The 17,929-nt window shown below is 45.4% G+C and overlaps 1 protein-coding gene across 1 annotated transcript in view; it reads left to right on the top strand.

Moving 5' to 3' along the window:
- Positions 1 to 288: 288 nt before the first annotated feature.
- EPC2 (enhancer of polycomb homolog 2) overlaps positions 289 to 17,929 on the top strand; it is a 35,266-nt gene continuing 17,625 nt past the window's right edge. The window contains exons 1-2 of the mRNA XM_039555229.1: positions 289 to 481; positions 13,975 to 14,134. Of these exons, the coding sequence (XP_039411163.1) occupies positions 329 to 481; positions 13,975 to 14,134 (313 nt within the window). The 5' untranslated portion in view covers positions 289 to 328. The remainder of the gene's footprint in view (positions 482 to 13,974; positions 14,135 to 17,929) is intronic.

Here is a 17,929-nt window from a genome sequence, read left to right as displayed (position 1 = left end):
GCTCCCTCAGCCTCCCGCCCTCGGCTGCGCGCGCAGCGCCGCTCCCGCCGCGCGGGCTGCCGGGAGGGCCGAGCGGCTGTGGTTAATGTCCGCCATGTTTGCCATGGCGCAGGCAGCGGACCGAGCGAGCCCGGTGCGGATCTAGGGCTGCGGGGCGTGCGCTGCGGGCTACGGGCGGCCCCGCCGGGAGCTGCGCCGGGGCGGCGGGACCCTCCATGGTGGCGCGGGCGCGGCGCGGGAGCGGCTGGGAGGCGGCGGCGAGGCCGCACTGAAGGCCCCCCCCCCCCCGCCCGCCCCGGCCCCGGGGTGTTATTGTGAGGGGGAGACAATGAGCAAACTCTCCTTCCGCGCCCGGGCGCTAGACGCCGCCAAACCGCTGCCCATCTACCGCGGCAAGGACATGCCCGACCTCAACGACTGCGTCTCCATCAACCGGGCCGTGCCGCAGATGCCTACGGGGATGGAGAAGGAGGAAGAATCGGTAAGGGAGCGCGACGCAGGGGGGGCCACCATTGTTTACAGGCACCCCCCGCACGGGGAACCGGCCGCCGGTATTCACCAAGCGCGCTACGCTCGCTCTGCCGCGGGGCGCGCGGGGCGCTGCGCAAACGGCGCAGCGTAAGCCTCGGTCCGGCGCCGCGAGCGGGCCCTGCCGCCGTCCGCCATCTTCTGCTGCGCGTCCCGGGCGCGGGTGAGCGGGGGGGACTCGGCGTGAGGGCGGCGGGACGGGCCGGCGGCAGCGCGGCGAGCGCGGAGCGGAGCGGGGTGTCGGACCGGCGGAGCGTGGTGTCAGAGCGGCGGAGCCGGGCGCCGGCCCGGCGGAGCGGCGCGGGCTGCCGGACGGGCTCCGGCTGCCGGAGCGGCTCGGGATGTCAGAGCGGTGGAGCGTGCGCGGGATACCGGAGTGGCTCGGGGTGTCAGTTCGGGATGCCGGGGCCAGCTCGGGATGTCCGAGCGGCAGAGCGGCTCGGGGTGCTGGCTCGCTGTGCCGGAGCGGCGGAGCGGAGCGGGGTGCCGGAGCGGAGTATCGGAGCCGGGATGCTGGAGCGGCGACTCGGAGATGCCGCAGCGGGCTCGGGATGTGCCGGTGCGGGGTGCTCGGGATGCCGGAGCAGCTGGGGATGCCGGGGTGCTACAGCGGGCTCGGGCTGCCGGAGTGGCTCGGGGTGCTCGGCGCGTTGTGGACTAAAGCTGATACTACTCCTGCCAACCCTGTTGTGCGTGGCTGTCAAGTCGCTCGGGCTGGAGCTGGGGAGGTGGTGGCGGCGTGAAAGTGCTGGGTGCAGCGTGCTGTGCTGTGCCACTCCACAAGGAGCGAGCGGGTCCGGGCCAGCTTCTCGCTTTCCGGGGGACGGCGGGAGCGGGACGCGCTGTCCCTCTCTCCGGCCGGCTGTCCCCGAGCCCGGCGGCAGCTCCGTGTCGCGGCGGTGCTGTCAGTCCCTGTGCTGGGCACAGACACACTGTGCACATGCGGGGCTGAGGGGACAGCCCGGCACACACAGACACACACACACACATTGTGCACATGTGGGGTTGAAGAGACACACAGCAGCTTTGGCTCCCCGTGTGGGACAGTGTCTCTGTTCCTGCAGCCACCCCCGGTGCTGCTCGGAGTTATTTCACACCTATGGTTTGTGCTGCTTGGTGTGCATCGCTTGGCAGAGGCGTCAGCTGGACGCGTCGCGTGAAGCGTTGGAGCTTTAAATGTTATTTCCAAATCAATCAGCCAGTGTTCAGCGTGGACATGTGATATGCGTTCTGCTTGTAGTGGAAAAGCTTTTGTCCGCCTAGGTAAATATAAGTTTCTGGGGTTTTTGGTGAGCAATAGGACAGCTTTGAAAACGCTTGCCCGCAGTTCTGGTGTCCTCCGAATGCACTGCATTGTCTTGCTGATCTTAAAACACTTTTCTGTAAGAGTAAGGTTTATTTTGTGCTCCTGGGAGTTGTGTAAGCTCAGACAGGGGCTGTTGCCTGATGTGTCTGTACTTGCAGAGCCGATAGTAAATGCACCCTCCAGAATTTCCTCAATGAATCCATGTCTCCGCCTCAGCTAAACCTCTGTGCCTGTGGATTGGCTTTTCCGAGGTTACAGCTGTCAAAGGAGGCTCCATGCTTGCCTCATTGCTTTTTCTCACCTGACTGTTGGTATTAAAAGGAATCCTCTGTCTTATCATGGCGGGGTTTTATTTTTTTAATTTACTGTGTATAATGTACTGTGATCAAAACTTCAGTAATTCCCCAAGAGTAGCTCTGCTAGAATCTGGGATTGTAGTTAAAAGGAACAATGCTGAGGTACTAATGAAGCAATATTGGAGACTAATTTGGTTTTCTCAGCCTTGAAAGTCTATCTTGCAGTGTTGTGTTTGCATTCAATATTTAAATGAATTCCTAAAAAATGCTGTTATTTTGATAAATCATGTTGAAAATAAAAGTTGTTAATGGAAAATTGCTGTAAGAGTTCAAGCAAACAAGCTGCTTATGGGCTGCTTAAATGATTGAGAAGATTAGATTTATACTTGAGTAAAACTACTTTAGTGCTGTCCTAAAAATTTGCTTTTCTGTGAGGGGGAGGTTTGTTTTCCCTGCCCTGACATGTGGCTCTGTTTGATATATTATGTAATGGTATCAAAATGAAATGACTGAAGCAATATATAAACATAGTGCGAGATGCATCAGCCAGGCAAGATTATAAACTGCTATTCTTAGGTTATTCAGATTATTGTCATGTGGTGATGGTTTCATTCATGGCTTGTCCTTCTCCCAGTGTTACATAGAGAATTCTTTAATGTACTTCTTTTTTTTTAATGATATGAAAGACCTTCTAGGAACAGCTGCTATGGATGACAGTAGTTAAATATTTGAAAACTACCTAAACAGCTTGAATTCTTAGTAGATGCTGCTGTGATCGATTTGGTGTGTATTTTGAAAGGGATTTTTTGGAGGGAGAGAGAAATCTCTGCACACTCATTTCTGTCACCTCAATTTTTAGAGTGTCTCAAGGCCTTTTATCCCAAGTGAAAGTTGTTTGAAGCCTCGGGGTGGCTGCTGTTTTCCATTTGCTGTACAGAGCCATAAAGCTCGTGTTCCTCTGGCCCCAGGATGCCGTCCTCCCGGTGCCACCCTCTGGGAAGCCTTGGTGGCATCAGAAAGGGCTTGTGGCACAGTGTGTTACGGGGTCAGACAGCACCTTCGGGGATCTGTTCCACTGGAAATCATCATTATTTACAGATCTGCAGGATTTAAAATGCTTGAGTGACGTGTCTGCCTTGTTCTTTACAACCCAGCCTCGCTGGTGCAGGCATGTCATTTAATTAGTTGGTGATGGATCTTTTGTACATACAAAAGTGCAGATTTTGGTCCATTTATTCTTGATGAATATTCTGGAACTGTTTCTGCATGAGTATCTCAGAGATTTATATCCACTCGCAGCGTTTCACAAATCAGCAGCTCGTTTCTCTCACTTGGAGATTCCAGCTGTGAAAGAATTAGGTTTCTGTTCTGTAGCGTGTTTACGTTACAAATGTTTATAATTTACTCTAAATTAAACCTGAGGAAGAAAATTATGTAGGTTTGCTTTTAAACTCATGTGAGGGAGCAGTCGCTGTTAAGCAGAAGCAGGAAGGTGTCCTTTTGTGAGTTCAGAAACTGAGCAGGCACACGTTTTTTTTTCTGATGAGTAAGACTCGTATTTCCTAATGCTAATGAATTGTTTTGACTGGAAAGGGAGAAAGTTGCAGAATAGATAAGCCCTGGTTTTGTTTCTTATCGCATAACTGTGTTTTCATTTGAATACCTGTTGCTGGAGATTGCTGAGTTGCACATTGTGAGGTGAAATCCTACTTAGTAATGAGGCACATTCACACGGAAGGCTCTGGGAAGTGAATTTACCTGAGGTGTGAGGAAGCTGAAAATGTGCTGGTAATGGGAGATCCCGGGATTGCCTGGTCAGAGCTATCTGAGCCTTCATCTCAATCCTTGTTTGAACATCCGTTCATTTACAGCTCAGCTTGGCATGGCATCACAGGGCTGAGGTGAGAGAGGAAAAGTGCAGGAATGGCAAGTTAAGGACGTGGTTTGATGCTGCAGAAATGCTGACACAGTACCCGTGGGAAGGGACTTTCCTTCCCAGCCCTTCAGGGATCACCTCGGGATAAGCTTTCTCTGATCATTAAATACAACGTTCAGTTGTGATTATTTTGACTGGAAATAGTTAACTTGATTTTTTTTTTTCCTTGCTTAGTTCTTAGTTTATTCAATTTCTGTTGTAACATTGGAACTTGAAGTGCTCATCGTCTAGCTTTGAGGTGCCCTGGAGAGCTGGTGATGCTCCTGGAACAGCATCTTCATTCTCCTTTCAAAGCAGGAAGCTTTTAGCTTTGCACAAGTCCTAGTTTTCCTTTTAAACTGTATCAGCAAAAATACCCATAATGAATATTTTCTTTTGATACAGGGAACTGGGAGAGTATCAAATGTGTGAGGATTTACTTAAGCTGCTGCTCAGAAGTACTTACCTGGTACTGTCTGATGCACTCAGGTCTGGGTTTAAAAACACAAATACATGTAAATCGCTCCCCACGTGGACTGAACTTGCTCCTAACTGGATGTTTGTGTGTGGGCTGTGCATTCATAACCTGTGGTTGAACCCTCAAAGTTCCTTACAAACGAGAGGCTTTGTAGAACAAAGAAGCCTGGACAGCAGTGTGTAAAACAGCAGGTCAACAGAGGATAACTTCAGCTCCAACCATGCAAATATTCTGTAAAACAGAAATCCCTCTGAAAGACTTCATGGGAATCTACGTGAGAAACTCCAAGGATTGTATTTCCATGCAAAACCAGGTGAAATCAAGACAGCACACTTTGCTTAGGAAAGGAATTGGGTTTGTTTGACTAAAGTCAACTGGGTTATCTGCTGGGGAAATACAGTTCCCAGTGTAAGTTATTCCTCAGTTTGAGTTCAGCACCTGTATTTATTTACTTACTTTGGGAGTATTTGGAGACTGCTGAGATTACTGAAGTATGTTTGGCATTAGGCAGCAAAATGCTGGGTTGTGATCTTTATTCACAGAATTTTGAACTTTAGTTTTGTTTGAGATCTTTCCCTGCCTTGAGCTCCTGTACTTTTCTTCCTCCCTCCGAGTCCCATCGCCTTGTGCAGTGATGTTCCTCCCAAGTGCACATTTCAATTCCATTTCCCAGCCATTATTTCAGTTTTCAGCTCTTATGCTTCATCCTTCCTGTGCCTTCACCTGCAGAATCTCTGGTCCCTGTTTAATGTCCCGTTTGATAGCGGTGAATCAGAGTTAACCCCGGGCAGCTGAGCACTGGGGAGATGTTAAACTGAGGAGCTTCGCGTTTAATTTGTTGTGGCTGAAGTTAAACACGACCAAGATTTGCTTTTAAGTCTCCACCTCCCGAGCCGTTTATTAGGGCTTATCACATTAACACCTCTCAGCAAACGTGCAACAAGTGCTTGGGATATCAGCTTAGCCCGGGACAAATGTCATTGATCTCTGAGTGTGCTGAGATAAAGCTGAGCGGGAGTAGCCGACCTGCAGGTAGAAGGGACATGCTGCTTTTTGGGGCCTTGATAAAGGGTGGTGATAGCCCACCGTGGGAGAGAGCATCCTTCCTTTCACCAGGAGCACGTGGGGATAGAGATGAGAATGGAGAATCGGTGTCACCCCGAGGTTAGATGGGTTCAGCCCTATCTTAACACCGCTCTGGTAATTTAGATAAAGCTGCATTTTTGCTGCAGGCTAGAGGCTGCGCGGGGTCAGTGAGCCGGACTGGGAGAGCTGCCCGGGCGGGTTTGGATGCCCGTGTCCCTGCGAGCACAAAAGGAGCTGCCGGGCTGTTAATTGAGGCACACCTCGGCTCATTATGCAGGAACTTTCCCTTGTAGGAAGGGTTCCTCGGCAGGAGGTGTAATTCCATGACAAAAGCTTAGGAGAGCACTTTGGAATCTGCCTCGTTGAGCTGTTACGGCTCAGCTCTGGGACCTCTCAAATGTAGGGAGCAGTCTTTCCTTTTCCTTCAATTTGAGGAAACCTTGGAAAGAAATACCTCGGGCGTCCTTGGATTTACGGAGTGCTGGATTTCTGCTTGGCAAAACTGTGTGGCTTGGTACAATTTCTGTTTTGACTGAAACCAGTTGAAATGTCCTGTTCGAATGATTCGGATCAACAGACATTAAAACTGCTTATAGTAACCTCCATTCTTAATTATCTTTCATAAGAAAGATCATTTTGACTGGTGCTAGATGTTCAAAAGGTTATTTGTAATTTATTTTACCAGCAAGGCTAATAAACAATGCCTTGTTTATGCCACGGCATATTTATCATTCTAACAGTTCAACTTTTGGAAAGGTAAATAACTCATTTAATATTTACATAAACCTTGGGTGTCCTAAAAGCCAGTGGTGGTGAAGATCAGTTGTAGAACTGAAGTTTCTGTAACAAGTAGAGAAGAGTGGAACTAGAACTGAATTCCTGTATATAAAAAGGTGTAAGGAGTAGCAAAAATAATTTTATGAAAGTAAAAGTAACATCAGTACAGACTGTCATAATTTTGCATTTAATGTTCACTCTCTCCAAGTCAAAGAAATAAAGTATTTGAGAATATACTATTTAAAAGTTTTAATTTTTAATCCATTTTGCAAATTCCTACTTGTTAATATATACTAATCACAGTGTAGTGGGGCTGAAGGTGGTGGATTAAAACACCTCTGTCCATGGCAGGTGAAGTGCTGCAAATGCAAGGCAGCAGAAATTTGCAGAAAAAAATCCGAGTTCTTAATTTGCCTGATTTCCTTTGGTGCAGTTCTAGCTGTCATTAATACATTTACACCTGTGGTCTCTCAAGTTTGAGTGCTCAACACCTCCCCATTGGCAGAATTGTTCTCTGTAAGATGTTTTTGTGTCATCTTTCATTGCAAGAAGTGAAGATTTGCTCAGCTTCGCTTGTGAGGCTCTTCCCAGTCGGTGAGATGTCATTTTTCCACCAGTTTTCTGTATCAGTAAACTCCTCTCTGCTCCTGCCCCCTGGGACACACAAAGTGGTTCATCCACGGATCAGTTCTGAGCCAGCATAAACACTTCCTCTTTTGCCATGGTTGTTTTCTCGTGTTTACATTGGAATTTATAATTTGTTTTTCTCAGCTTTGTGCCATTTCTCTGGCTGCAGCTCGCACTTGGTGTATCTTAGACCAGTCTGTGTTGCATAACAAAAACTGTTTCTACTTTGAAGCATCTCAGTGATGTTGGATTCCCTGTGCCAGACTTGAATGTAAACAAACCATTCAATGTCTGCAGTGGTATCCAGAGACTGGATAATTAAGGGAGACACCGACACTACAGAAAGCTGAAAAAATAATACTAGATGTTTCTTGAGTTAAAGGTATTTGGTTTAAAATGGAGTTTTGTCGCTAATTTTCAATAATTTTCATTTCTATCAATTACTGTATGTGTGTTTTAATTTCTGTCACCTTTTCCTAAGTTGTCCAAACTGTAGAACCAATCTCTGACATGATTAATTATAATGGGAGGGATTTCTGTGTGGTTCATCTGGTCTCCAGCACTCCAGGTAGAATCACTTCGGTGATGAAAACACCATTTGTTTAAAAACTCTGTAAAACACAAATTCCCTGCTGTAGGTGCGTGTGCCTGAGTTAAAGAAGAACTCTGGATATTAATCCTGGGATGAAAGTGTTCCCCACAGGCTTAGGTTAAATGCAGAGTGCAGCAGGAGGGGGAGAGGTGCTGTGCTCGCCTGTCAGCTCCTGCTGGAGAATTTCCAGTTCTCCCTCCTGGTGACTCTTCCTCCTCCCCGCTGCAGGGAGCAGTTCTGTGACTCACGGTCACATGGAGGTGTTTGTGTGTGCAGCCAGCAATCAAACAGAATGTGGGTTCCATGGATAATACTGGATTTAATAAAGGGCAAAGCTCGTTGGTGAGGAATCTCAGCCTTTAAAAACGCATCGTGGGGTTCATGACATGAAAAATGAGAGAATATTTCTATATGTTGGTGCAGACCCTGCCATCCTGCTTTGACTGGGATATCAGGATTCCTAATTGAATCATTTGTTATCTTGTGAGTGACACCAGTGTATCCCAAGGTGCTCTTTGGACTACATGTTATGTTATTCGTAACAATTTTCTCATAAAGCTTTTTTGGAAAAAAATCCCGCTCTTCTGTAAATAGGAATTTGTCATCTAGTACCAGAAACAGCTTTTCCAAAAGGATTTTTTAATAATTTAATTCTTTGTTATAGTAGTAACTTTATTTTTAATAATTAGTTTATAGTCATGTTTTGGTAGACTGGGGACTTGTATAAATAAATGTCGCTTTAAAATACAGAGTTGTAGTGGCTGTGGGTTTTTTGACATTTCATAGGCAGTGACAGTTTTGTGTCCATATGTTCATAAATAGTGAATAATCATTATTTTTAGGGATGAGAGATTGCTCATGTTCTTGTATGTTACTGCTGTCCCACTCGGGGTAATACTTGGGATATCTCATGGTTGTTTCGTGTCCAGTTTGACGTAGGATGGTTGAAATTGCATTGTTTTCTTTTTTCTAGACTGAAGCTATTTAGAGAATTTTTTACTTGTTTTATTCTGTTCGGTGCTGCAGATAGAAACACAAAAATGGTTGTGATATGTGCACATCTCACTGTCCCTGTCCCTTTATCAGGGTCTGTGGGCTGATGGCCACTCTTACTTCCTGAAGTGCTTTGTAGTGCTTCAGTTGACTCTAGGGTAGTGCCAAAGGGGGAGGGAAGGCATTCCTGGGCATTGTTTTGGTCCAAACTGGACTTTTCCTCATTTAGATTCACATCTCCTCTCCTCTGGAGATGTCTTTACCTGGACACGAGGTGTCATCCAGGGCTGCTCAGGTGTCATGCAGGGCTGGGAGTTTTGGGGGCTCTTCTGTTGGGTTGATCCAACATCAGAATTCCAGAGATACCCTTCAGGTGATGGGCTGTAATCCCGGGATTTGAGGGTAAAGTAATCCCAGATTGGCTTGGCTTTGGTGCTGCTTTGGGAAGTTCCAGTTGTTTAACAACTGGGAAGGGGAAGAAAGTGTTGGAAAAGTCAGTGAATGTTTGCGTTGGAAGGGACCTTAAAGCCCTTCCAGTTCCACCCCCTGCCTGTGGAACGTGGGGACACCTTCCACTATCCCAGGCTGCTCCAAGCTCCATCCAGCCTGGCCTTGGGCACTGCCAGGGATCCAGGGGCAGCCACAGCTTCTCTGGGCACCCTGTGCCAGGGTCTCCCCACCCTCACAGTGAGGAATTTCACCCATTCCAGGGACTTGTGTGAATTTTTAGGATGCAGCAGCCCAGTTTGATTCACTTTCCCCTGCCTCCCCTCACTGAGTCAGTAAGAGCAGCCGACCCTTAGTGCATTGTGCCTGTACTCATAATTCAGCAGTCTGGAAGGCAAGTGTGGAGCAGGTGGTTCTTGAGATTATTTTTTTTTTAAGAAAGGGTGGGGGATATCATGTTGGAAGAACTTGATAGGGCCAAAAGTAAAACTGAGAAGCGGTTCCACGAGCCCTTCCCATTTGCGTATCTTCTGTTTCTTATGGGTTTTCCTCAGCTTCCTTCCTCTGAGTGTTGGAAACTCCTTAGGGAAACTGAGAAGAGTTCTTCCTCGAAAGCCTTGGTTTGGGTGTACTGGTTTCCACTCAATGTTTAGATTTTTCTGGTTTGCCCAGTGCCCTGCATTACTCGATAATTAGTACAATGTTTTAAGGGGCAAGAGGAACCAATTCTGGTTCCTGACTAGATGAAGTCTTTATCAAATCAGTAGAAAAATGCATATTATCAACTTTGCTAATCTCTGAAGTGTTTGCTTCTCAAAACAAATTGGAAATGAAGCTATGTGTTTCAGCTCTCAAGGGTGGGGATTTTTGTGGTGCACAGGCTGATTTCCTGCTCTCTACGTGACTCCTTGTTTCAGTTGTCCTTCCTTCCCAGAGCAGAGGGAGGGATGAGAAAGGAAAACAGATCTGTAGGATTGTGTAGGATTGAAAGAGTTAACTGCACAAGAAAACAAAACCTGGTGCTTGAGTTTACACTTTTGCTCTTGGAAATCTCTGAAAAAGCGTCTGTGTGCAGAGAGGGAGGAGATGGGGCTGAGGCTTTCCAAGGCAGGGAGGCTTCTGACCAAATTAGCTTTTGAGCTTCCTGACACTTTTTTTTCTGGAAGTGCTGTCAAGAGGTGTTACTCACTGTGGTTGAGACTTTGCAAGATGAGTCTGCACATTTCCAACTGCAGTTCTGTACTTTTATTTTCTAAATCTCAGTATTAAAGATAAAAATGTCCCTTTTAAATTTCCTAATTCAAATATAGCGTTAAACAAGTGAGATATTTAGACGTCAGTACATTTTAATTGGGTTTGGTTTTTTTGCTTTAATTCTGTTATTAGTGCAGGTAGATTGGAAGGCTGACTCCGGGTTGGCCTAGAAATAGCTTATTTTAAATAGGAAAAGCTGCTGATGAATTCACTTTTCTGTTCCATCATACTTGCCTGGGGGGCTGTGGGGTTACAGCAGTGAAACAACCTTCTAAAGAGTTGTAGCTTTGCTTGTATTTTAAGGTATGAGGAAGGGAACAGGTACATTTAATCCTAAAGGTTTGTCTTCTAGGGGTCTCTATGCAATATGGAATTGCTCATTGGAGTTTGGTAATTAAGACAGATCAGCTTTTCCATGTGAAGATGGTGTTCAGCCCTGGGCATCTCCAACCATGCTCAACCAAAAAACTTACAGTTATTTAAAGTTTGGTAAACTCTGTTTCTCTTGGGGGGTGGCAACAGGGGATTTAAAGGTCCAAGTGCTCTGGTTTGTGGGATAAAAGGAAGTAGGTGTGGTGGGTAGCATCCCTGCTCGTGACAAGGAGCTGGAATTGGATGATTGCAACCCAAACTGTTCTGTGATTCCGTAATATTGGTGAAAAAGATGTAAAAAGTAACATTCAGTATTGATCACTGTTTCCCTTAAAGCTTAACAAAAATAATCTTCAGGACACTCTTGTCTGTTAACTTATTACTATTGTTGAGCTCTCTTTTGTAGTGAACAAACTCCCAGGCAGGAAGTTTACGGAGAACATGAAATCTGTGGTGTTTCAGGGATGAAGGGAATGGCAGTGAAGGTACCTGGCTCTGAATATCTGCAGCCAAAGCTGAGTATTTTAGGTACCAGGATTGTAGGAATTTCAGGGGGTTTTTCCCTTCTGAGGAAAAGTGGAAGGCAGGATTGCGGTGTCTCGGAAGGGGTTCAGAGAACAGTTCTGGTTTAATGTTTAAATGTGCTCAAGCTGCAGTGTTACACACCCTAAACATTTACATCTTCCTCATGCTGGTAGTTGAAGAAATAGCTCAGTCTAAGCTGTGTTTGTTTGAAATTTTGTAGTCATACTGGAGAGAAAGGTCTGGATGTGCTTTTTAAGGAATTAGTGGGTAATCGCTCTTTGTCAGGGACTCCTTTTTATTCCCATGGCAGCAGGTTCTGTTTGCTGTCATCACTGGTTCTCTAATGCTCCCTTATTTTGTGTAAGATCTTTGGATCTGCCCTACTGCAGAACAAAGTGTGAGCTTAAAATATTGGCTGTGTCTTTCAAAACCGTAAGAAAAAAGTGAAAACTAGACCAAAAGTTGCATTGATATACCAGGTAATAAATCTATCTGTAAAAACACCTTTTGAGGTTAAATAAATCCATTTAATTAGCCCAGCTTTCATATAAAAATCTTCAGAGTTTGTTTAAACAGAACTGTTCCAGGAGTTAAATTTTCCTGTAGTCAATGTTCAGCAGAAAGATTTGAAGGTATTTTCCCCCTAATTTTAAAATTTGCACAGTTTATCTATCTATTTTGGAGCTCTGCTGTTCTAGGAGTGACAGCAGCACTGCTGAAAGCTGAAATCTCTGTTTGAAAGCTGTGTTATGCTTGAAGGCTTTTTATAGTGAAATGAGTACTAACACCTATTGTCAGCCTCTCCTTGGGAACTCTGTGTGTGCTTACTACGGTGCTACAACAGCTGCGAAACTGAATTACTCATCTGAATTACACTTTATTGGGCTGCAGAGCCAAAAGGTGTTCTGAATTTTGGACAGATCAAGCCTTTCCTTACAGCAGTTCTGTGCTGTGGACTGTTGGTAAACAGCTCCAGGGACATCAGCTGAAAGCAACCCAATAATGAAACCGTTTTTGTGCAGTTGAATTACTCAGCACTGCCAAGCTCTCCAAGACACGTTTTAATGGTGGAGTGACAGATTTACTCAGTGTGGAGTAACTCAGGCAGATCACACCAACTATTGGATTGCATGCTTGTCTTAATTGTAATAGCACTCACTTGGGAGCCTGATTGATTTAATGTTGCTTCATCTGCTGCAGGAGATTCCCAAAGCTGCTCTCGTTTTGCAGGAATTGCATTATTTGTGTTTCTGTAAATCTTAATACTTAAAAGGGGATAATTTATTAAATATAATTTACATATTTTTAAAGGTTTTTTATTCACTCCCCTTTTTTAAAATACCATTCTGTAGAATTAAAGAGTTCCTCTCTTTAATTCTCTTGTTCTTGAGAGAATTTCCAAGTGGGTAGCAGAGTGTGTGAGTGCCAGACTGCCGTGTGTGCCAGGCTGCACTGCCAGCCAGGCACCGGAATGCTGGCACATTCCCATTCCTGGTGTTGATCCTGGCCTCTTGGGAGTGTTAACGGTGGGGAGGGGCACTCTAGAAAGCCAAAGGGAGGAAGATAGAGCAGCAAACCCTTTCTGTGTGTGTGTGTGGTTTTTTCCCTGCTGAAAGAAGTGCTTTTCCCAGCAGTTCGGTGTGTGGGAATGGCTGGAGGATAACCTGCAGCCCTGGAACAGGCAAAGTGAGGTCACATGGATCTGTGACAGAGCTGAGCTTGGATTTCAAGTTGATATTCTGCTGTGCCACTCTCCCTCCCCTCAAATCTGGGAAGCTTTAGGGGAGAACAGTAAAAGCAGAATGAAGTTTTCATTCCTGGTTCCACCAGTAGCTCATCTGCTGGGAGACTGCAGCTTGCTTGGTTTATATTGGATTTGGAGAACTTGGTACTTAACTTTTCCCAATGGCTGTATGTGGATCTAAGGTCCTGTCCTGGTGAGGAATGTCACTCCTGTTCACTGGGCACACAGAAGGCAGCATAGCCATTTGCTGTATTAGCCTGAGAAGTTCTTCAGTGGTTTAAATTTTAACATGAAAAGTCTTTTAAGAGAGAAGTTAGAGGTTAGCTCTGACTTGCAACACTAGGTGGTTGTGACTGAGTTAACTACTAAAAGTGTGTGGGAAAAAATCTTTGTGAACTGCTACATTTATTGTGATCTCTGTTTCACCTGAAGTGTGTCTGTGGAATTTGTGACTTCTGTCCCATAAGAATAAAATGAAGTGATACCTGTTTGGGGAGTCCCTGCTTTTCAGGTGTTATTCTGTGAGAACTCTTCTTCCTGTTGCTCTTAACTTGCTGAACTTCTAAAAGAAGGCCAGTAAGGATTGCTGGGTAGACAGGAATGACGAAATTTGCTATTCTTTTGACTTTATAATCCTTTAAAGGCCGGATCTTGCATACATTTTCTTTCTGACAGGTTTGAGTGGGTTTGGCTTTCCCCAGCCCTAATTTTCTCCTGAGGTTATTTTGTGTAGTTTGAATGTTTGTCTTTTTCCCAGTCTGGTGGAAGGTGTGGGCTGTGTCTCAACAAAGGGTTCTCTTCATCTGTTTGTAGCTCGTTTGCTGCAGCTCCAAGATTCCCATCCATTAGGAAAACTAAATGATGGCGAACACATCCTGTCACCATCCTGGCAGCAAGCATCCGGCTGGCCTCTAAAACCCAGCAAAGCCTCTGCTCTGTTACCCTGTAGGAAGCAGTGGGAGAAAAGGCTGACTGACTTTATATGTACTTTGTACACTGATACCTAAATAAACTCTCCCATTTTCCCCTTGCAGGAACATCATTTGCAACGGGCTATCTCAGCACAGCAGGTTTTCAGAGAAAAGAAGGAGAGCATGGTTATCCCAGTCCCTGAAGCAGAGAGCAATGTCAACTACTACAATCGTTTGTATAAAGGAGAGTTCAAGCAACCAAAGCAGTTCATTCACATCCAACGTAAGTTACAAACACTGGCCTTGTTGTGGGTTGTGTTGTTTGTTCAGCCCCTCCTTGTTTAACCTGAGTCACCTTTGTCTTGAGGTCAAAGTTGCTACAATGGTCAGAAAGTGGGAAGACTCAAAAATCCATTTATGTCTGTAAATTCCAGTGTCTTCTCAAGATCTGGAAGAATTGAGGGTTACTGGTGAATGTGGGGGTTTTGCTGCTGGGTTTGTTTCTGGGCTCTGTGCTGATGCTCTGTCCTTGTGCAGTAGCTGCTGAGCCTCAGCCCGTCTCTTGGACTTCCAGTATTCTTGATCCAGCCTCTCTTCTTGTGGTTTTTTCCTTCCTAGTCCTGAGAAGGAATAACTGAACCTGCCTGGCTGCTTCCTGGTTGCTTATACTGGTGCAGGGAGCAGGAGAGAGGTTGTCTTGCTCACCTGTTAACTCCAAAGTTCTCTATAAGTGCGGATCAATAAACCAGAAGAGTTTTTGTAATGGCATCAGCCTTTGTCCTGCTGCTCACAATAGAGTTCTGGCAGGGCAGGGCAGCTGTGCTGCCACTGGAGTTCAGGATGTTCTGGGTAACAGTCACTTTCCTCTGAGTTTGGCTACAACTGAGGAATTCCATTTCAGCAGGGAACTCTGAGTTTATTTTATAGATAAAACGAAGTATTCTGCATGAGCTTAGCTTGTTATATCTTACAAGATCTCATTAATCTAAACTTGTGGGCTCTGGATTAATTTTAACACTTCTTTTGGTTGATGTTCTGTTGACAAGTGACACCCTCTTACAGTTCAGCTGTTCCTTAGCACCCAAATCATGTTTGTCCTTTGCAGGATATGGTCCAAGGGATTATTTGGTCACTTGGATTCCTCCTAGGAGTTAACGTTTGTAGCAAAACCTTTGATTCAATTATTGAGTAATTTCTCACCAACGTGGTGAAGTGTCCAATTTTTTCCATTTATTTACAAAATAGGAGATTTTTGAAATAATGTGCTCAGGGTCCTCTGGGGTGCAACAGAGACCATAGAGGTGATGGGGAAAAAAATCAACTATAAGGAACTGTTTCTCTCCTTAATAAAAGAAACAAACTTGCAAGGAAGGCAAGTGAATGAACTGAAACCAAGCTGCTGATTGAGGATTGTATTTTATTCTGTTCTTTGTTGGACACTGCCAGAAAAACTGTGAATACTGTTAATAAACATGTCTAAAAATGTTAAGTATATTATGCCAAAATTTTCTTTGTCTTGTTGAGACTCACAGTCTTTCTGGACAGAATTACAGAAGGTATTTGAGCTGAAGATAAATATCAGATACTGCTCCAAGATAATTTTTCCCACATATTCTGGATGGAGTAGGTGTGATACAAGGCAGCTTTATGCTCCATAAACTGCTTAGAAATTCTGTTTTAATGCTAAAAGCACAAATAGCAACAATACCCACTTTGGCCAGGCAGATTATGTAAACTGATGTAAAACACCAGGAGGGCACATACTATAATTCGTGCTTACTGGTGAGTATTTCTGGCAAATCATGTTTTGCTGGCATTCTGGTAGCCTAAGATTTTAATATTTTTTACGTTCTTTATTTAGATCAGTGGTTCCAAGCAGAGACAAGTTAATTTCTTTGTAAAGCCTGGAATTTGTGAATAAGCAAGGTTCCAGGTATTAGCTGATCTCAGTTGCGCCAACTCAGGTGATGTTGAGCTGAATGTAAGGAAAAAGCCTTGAACTATTCTAATTATTCCAGCATGCTTAATAGTTTTCCAAGAGTATTTGTAGCATCAGTAACATGGAGATGCATTTTAAGTTATTGATAATTAGCAAAGAGATTAAGTTGGTGCACTAGGACCTGGAATTAGAGCTAAGGGGATGGAAAACAACAAGCGTCCCTCACAGAAACAATTAAACAATGTTCCTTAAGTGGGGAATGAACTCCAGCCATCCTTAAGAGGTGAAGTTTTTGACAGAAAGTTTGTATTTCGTTTTTTGGTTAGGTGACCCTCTGTATTTATGAGTTTGCTGCCTTGGCTCAGCCCCGGTTGCTGGTGTTGGCACAAGAGGATGGCAGGGCTGTGGTTTGCTGGGGAGGGAAGGCAGTGGAACCGCTTGTTTCAGTGGTAACTCATGCCTGTGGCAGCATCAAATGAATGTGGAACCGCAGCCTTAATTTAGTTAGCTAAATGAAATTAGTTCATTTGGTTAAGTTAAACCCAGTCCAGTGTAACTTCACTGAAAAACAAATTGCATTTGTGTAAGTTAGTACAAACTCAGTTCCTAGGGGAGCTCAAGTAAACAAAAGCAAATCCCTCTGGCAGGTACTGCTGGGAGTGGGTGGAGTGGCAGAGGATGGGAACTGGGATGTTGTGTTTGCAATAGCAATGAGCAAACCAGCAAGTTCTGAGCATTCCTGGAGGAAACTTTCCAGGTGGGATCCTGTCCAACAGTGCCCCGTAGAAATGCAGACGTTCTGGAGGAGAAACACTGGATTCATGCTGAGTCCCAGGATTTAGCAGGAGGTGTCCTTGTGGGCTGGAACACGGGGCTGGTTCTCCAGCAGCTCCTGCAGGAGCAGCTCCCTCAGCTGCCATGGCAGGGGTCGGACGGAGGGAGTGATGGATGGCTCCGTCCACAGCACATAAACACCTGGGTCTTGTGATAGCTTTGGAAGCCAGGGAGCTGCCATGCTGCAGGCCAGCTCCAGGGTGAATAATGGCTTTTTCTGGAACAATTTCAGTTCACTCAGAGCTTGGGAAAAGAAGAATACTGGTAATTACGGATATTGCTAAAAGCTTGCTTTGAGGAGTGGCAAATGAACATCAGGGGAGGAGGACATTTCCATGGGTGTCCCAGAGCTGTGACAAGCCAGCTTGGGGTTGGTTAACTCCAAAGGAGAAGAGGTAGCCTTGCATTTCCTGAGGCTCTCACACCTCCCTAGGCTGCTAAGAGTTTGTGGCCATCCTGTCTGCACTGAAACAGGTAGAATGCAGGTACTGCTTCCATCCCTTGGGTGTCATTAACCTGCACCCCCCCATGTAAACCCCCTGTATTTGAAAGGGAGCCACACTGATAAATACAGGTCATGGCAAATAGAACACTGCTGATAACAGAAAAGCATTGCTAGCAGGTATGAAAAGAGTGACAAGGGCTGCTGCTGTTCTTGCAGGAATTCTGGGGGTTTGGTTAAGAAAATGAGACTAGATTTGTTTCATGTGTGGTGATCCTGGCAAGTGCCTGTTGGATGCCTTTTATCATCTTGAATATTTATCAAAATACTGAGCAGAGAGAGGGAAGGACCCCCTGCTTCCAGCTGAGGTGCACCATGGGGTCACTTCAGGTGCTGGCAGTGCAGTGACCTGCCTTCCCTCTTGGAGACCCATTACTAATATCCATCGTGTGTTCCTGAGGGTGATTGGTGGTTTTAGATGCTTTTTGATGGAATGGTTGGGCTTTTTTTTTTTTTTTCTTTTTGCTGGACTTGGTGTCTCCTGGTCACCTGTTACTTGAGCCTGTCTGATTTTGTTCTGGAAGGTGGATGGTTCAAGACCTTTTAGTGATTCTTCTTTTCGCATTGTGGAAATGAAGGGAAGTTTACTGGCGCTGCTCACAATTTACAGGTGAACAACATCACCTGCTCACTGATATTCTGGCTTGGAAAAACTGGCTGGGAACGTTTTGTCCACAGGGGATTATTGAATTATCTACTGACAGGCAATAGGTTGACATCTTTCTGGTGTGAGACCAACATCTGCCTGAGGGCAAACAAGCAGTGCCTTTTGTGGACTTTAATGGATTTCAGTCCACATGTGA

Source organism: Corvus cornix, chromosome 7 (genome assembly GCF_000738735.6).
Source record: "Corvus cornix cornix isolate S_Up_H32 chromosome 7, ASM73873v5, whole genome shotgun sequence".
NCBI classification, from domain to species: domain Eukaryota; kingdom Metazoa; phylum Chordata; class Aves; order Passeriformes; family Corvidae; genus Corvus; species Corvus cornix.
This window is presented reverse-complemented; position numbering and strand designations above follow the sequence as displayed.